This window comes from Carlito syrichta, unplaced genomic scaffold (assembly GCF_000164805.1).
Source record: "Carlito syrichta isolate Samal-C Ts95f unplaced genomic scaffold, Tarsius_syrichta-2.0.1 Scaffold256582, whole genome shotgun sequence".
In the NCBI taxonomy this organism is placed as follows: domain Eukaryota; kingdom Metazoa; phylum Chordata; class Mammalia; order Primates; family Tarsiidae; genus Carlito; species Carlito syrichta.
This window is the reverse complement of record NW_007200678.1, coordinates 425,331-429,023: the sequence shown is the minus strand read 5'-3', so window position 1 is coordinate 429,023 and position 3,693 is coordinate 425,331. Positions and strand designations below refer to the sequence as shown.

The 3,693-nt window shown below is 63.7% G+C and overlaps 1 protein-coding gene across 1 annotated transcript in view; it reads right to left on the bottom strand.

Annotated features, from left to right (window-relative positions):
* The window catches only part of PRSS56 (protease, serine 56), a 12,027-nt gene extending 8,819 nt beyond the window's left edge, over positions 1–3,208 (bottom strand). The window contains exons 1-8 of the mRNA XM_021709571.1: positions 3,106–3,208; positions 2,349–2,456; positions 1,898–1,951; positions 1,601–1,790; positions 1,155–1,254; positions 903–1,062; positions 570–712; positions 182–344 (exon numbers count right to left, since the gene is read on the bottom strand). Coding sequence (XP_021565246.1) covers positions 182–344; positions 570–712; positions 903–1,062; positions 1,155–1,254; positions 1,601–1,790; positions 1,898–1,951; positions 2,349–2,456; positions 3,106–3,208 — 1,021 coding nt within the window. The remainder of the gene's footprint in view (positions 1–181; positions 345–569; positions 713–902; positions 1,063–1,154; positions 1,255–1,600; positions 1,791–1,897; positions 1,952–2,348; positions 2,457–3,105) is intronic.
* Between the last annotated feature and the right edge of the window lie 485 nt (positions 3,209–3,693).

Genomic DNA, 3,693 nt, shown 5'->3' with positions numbered 1-3,693 from the left:
GGCTGCGGGCGGGGCAGGGGCCTGCTCACCCGGTGCCTTGGGCCCTAGCCCCTGCAGCCCTTCCCCTGGAGGGAGCCAGCGAGAGGGCGCAGGGGCTGGGCGCGGGACTGGTGGAAACGGGCCTGTCCCCGGGCTGCCCGTGGGGACACTCTGGGAAGGGGGATGGGAAGGGGGAGCTCACCTCTCATCTGCTCCTGGAGCCAGTCCTTGAACACTGCCACGCGGGTGTAGACCCCGGGCTTCCCTGGCTCCCCACAGCCGTCCCCCCAGGAGGTGACTCCGAACAGGACTTCCCTGGGGTTGGAGCCAGGTTCGGAACAGGTCAGGGGCCCTCCAGAGTCACCCTGCGGGGCCAGGAGAGAGGAGACTGCATTCGCTCGACCCTTATCATGCCCGCCTTACAGGGTAGGGCAGCTCTGAGCTTTTCTGTGGTCGTCACTTGTATCCACGTTAGCGATGAGGACAGCGGGTCAGAGAAGCCGAGTGACAGCCAGACCGTGGGAGGAAAGGAGGACTTTCTGTCTCGGGAGAGCGGCTCATCAGCCCCTCGGGTCAATCTGGGTTCCTACCTGGCACGAGTCAATGCCCCCCGCCAGGTAACCAGCGCAGAGCATGGTGCTGGGGCGAAGCCCGGGCCCCAGGGCCCTTCGGCAGGTCTCGGCACTGAGCAGGGGGACGCGGGCCTCCCTCACCGCCTCAGCCTCGGGCCCATCTGCAGGGAAGGGGAGGAAAGGGCTCCGGTTGACGCGGGATAGGAGCGCGCACTGAGGGTCTCCTTACTCCTCAACTCTTCCCTCTTTGCGAGACAGGGCAGCATTTCGCAAGGCAGCCGGACCTCCCCAAACTCCACGCCTTGTGACCCCCCATTCCTCCCACGCACGCGCGGGCCACCCTGCCAGTACCTTCGAAGAGGGCTCCCCAGCCCGCGATGGCACAGGCGGTGCCGGCGGGGGGCTCCTGGGGCTCCTGGGGCAGGCACACGGGGCGCGCCGGCCCCGCCGGGCTCACGGGCGTCCACAGCTGCACCAGGGCCAGGTCATTGTGGAAGGTTCGTGGGTCAAACTGAGGAGAGGGTGGCGGGTCAACTCGGGGTCAACCAGGCGTGGGGTGGAGGGCTGTTCCCGACTCTGAGGGCCTGGGGACTACCCTCTCACCTTGGGATGGGGCAAGATGCGGTTCACCGGCACCTCCTCCGCTTGCTCCCCCCGGGGCCCCTCGGCCAGCGTCACAGTCCACAGAAGCTCATTCGGGGCGCTGCGGGGTGAGTGGCGGGTGACACGCGGGAAGGACAGGGGCACAGCCAGGCCCCCTGGAGACCCTGCCCCTCCGCCCACGGGCACCACACAGCAAGCCCGGCTTTCTACATCTAGGGGTAGGGAGGGCGGGCCGGGGAGTGGGAGAAAGCGTCGGGCAGTGCCACCCGCTCGGGGTCTGCACTCTAGCCTGGCACCGGCGCCTTGAGGCCGGGAAGCCCAGGGCTGGCTGCCGCCAGGGGGCAGCAGAGACCGACTCTTCCGCGCGTCGCGCTTTCGGCCATCTGGCAGGTGCTGGATCTAGCGTTGGGGACCTGACTGGGCTGGGGTCTGGGGATCCGACATACCCCGCAAAGCAGTGCGCCGCTGTGAGCACCCAGGACGCCGCCACCAGGACGCCGCCGCACAGAGGCTGCCCCCCGAGTTGCAGCCTCACCAGCCAGGGCCAGGCCCCCGGAGGTGCAGCGCTGCCCCCCACTATGCGGCCATGAGCCCGCGTCACATTGGCAGTGCTTGGGCGCCTTTCGCCACATGGCCCTAGAAAGGCACAAGTGGCATCAGGAGGGACAAGTTCTGATCGTCCTCACCATAGAGGCCCACCCAAGTCTCAGCTCTGTCCCCTCCCAGAGCCTTTTCAGCCTCACCTGGCTCAGGTGGGTCCTGAAGGAGGGGGGCTTGAGGCCTGGAGTGCCCAGATCCTGCTGAGAAACAGACAGACCTTTGAGTCTCACTGCCACCCTCTTGCCGGTCCTCCACCCCAGCCTGGGCCTGAGCCTCTCTCTCCCCTACCGCTCCCCTTACACTCCACCCCCTGGCTCACAGGTTCTATTTCAGCAGCCATGAACTTGTCACAGTTCACCACATGAGCCCACAATATTTCTGCCTCCCTGCCTTTGCACGGGCTGTGCCCCAAGCCTGGCATGCTCCTTCCACTTGGAGAGCCCTTCAAACCGGTTGTCTTGGTTGCAGCCCCACCCAGTCTCTGCCCCAAAAGGGGAGTCAAGTCTGAAGGAAAGGGATGGGGACCAACAGGAGAAGGGCCCAGGGTAGGGAGAGCAAGTTCACCAGGGCACGGGGTAGCATGGTTGGAACAACCTTGGCACTCATGCGATCTGTGCTGGATCTCCATCACCACTCGGTTTACTGCCCACTGGGCGCTCCTCTGGGCCGCCTGCAGCGCTTGTGTCCCCTGGGTTGACAGAACTGCTGGGACGGGGGCACAAAATCATGTGTGGTTGGGGAAGAGCCTCAGTCTTGTCTTCCTGCCCCAGCCCTGAGTCCCACCTTGGGAGATGCCCAGGGAAGCAGGCTGGCCTCCCCGGGCACTGGAACGGAATGAGGGGGAGACTGAGCCCTAGGAACCGCGCAGGCCCAGCACTCAGAGCTGATGATCCCAGATTCTCAGCCTGAAGATACTTCCATAATTCCACTAAGCTGCACTGAAATCTTTGAAAAGTGCCCTTTCTTGAAACATTTTAAGGAAAAATCACCACCCTACAGATACAGATATCATAGAACTCAGGCTTATTGACTTAGAGTCACCGCGGTTGAGTTGTCCACCTTTGGGCCCAGACAGCCTAAAGCATGGTGCACCGGGCCCTTTCCTCCCTGCTAAGTCTGGAACCTTCTCCAAATGCTATTCAGCAGCGCTTGACAGCCCTTCCCTTTCCAGCCTCACCTTCCCCTTCCTCTCCTGGTTATACCAGTGTCTAGCCCCTTCTCCCAGCAGGGTTGGCGGAAAGGGCCAAAGGTCTTTAGGAGTGGAGGTGACAAGCTCATCTCTCCCCACTGGGACTCTGCGTCTCTATGTTCCTCCCACCTCAGCGGCTCCCTCAGACCAGCTGGGGCTTACCTTGCAGGGTGCTGGGGGGCAGGCGTGTGTACAGTGGGTGCCCATGGGCATACCACGAGTCTGGGAGGGACAGTAGCAGCAGCAGCAGCACAGCCAGCAGCATGGTGGCCAGGAACTGGAGCGAGAGACCCCGTCCTCTTTCCTCCTCGGGGTCCACCTTCAGGCACTTGTCCTTTGGTGCCCGTCGTCCGCTGCCTTTCTACCCCTGGGCACTGAATTCTTGTCCCTCAAATCATCTGACCCCGTTCTCTTACATCAAAATTACCCGCCTCCCTTGGTCTGCCCCTCACCTGGCCCTTAACTCCTAGGAGCCCACAGGGGAATGGGGCTGCGGGGTCTATATAGAGGACAGCCTGGGGGGAGGGGTGCACGGGAGGGCGGCCAGGATTGGGGGAGGGAGTGGGGTAGTGGGCTTGACCTTCACCTTTGAAGTCTCATCATCCCAGCTCCGAGCCCCCCTTCTGTCAAAGGAGCCCTTGTTTCTGCGGCTCCATCAAAGGGGCCAAGACAGGGAAGAAGAGCTGACGGTTGGGCCGAGGGCCAGGCAAAGGGGGGCTGGTGGGCAGGGGCGGGCCCTGGCTCTGGGGC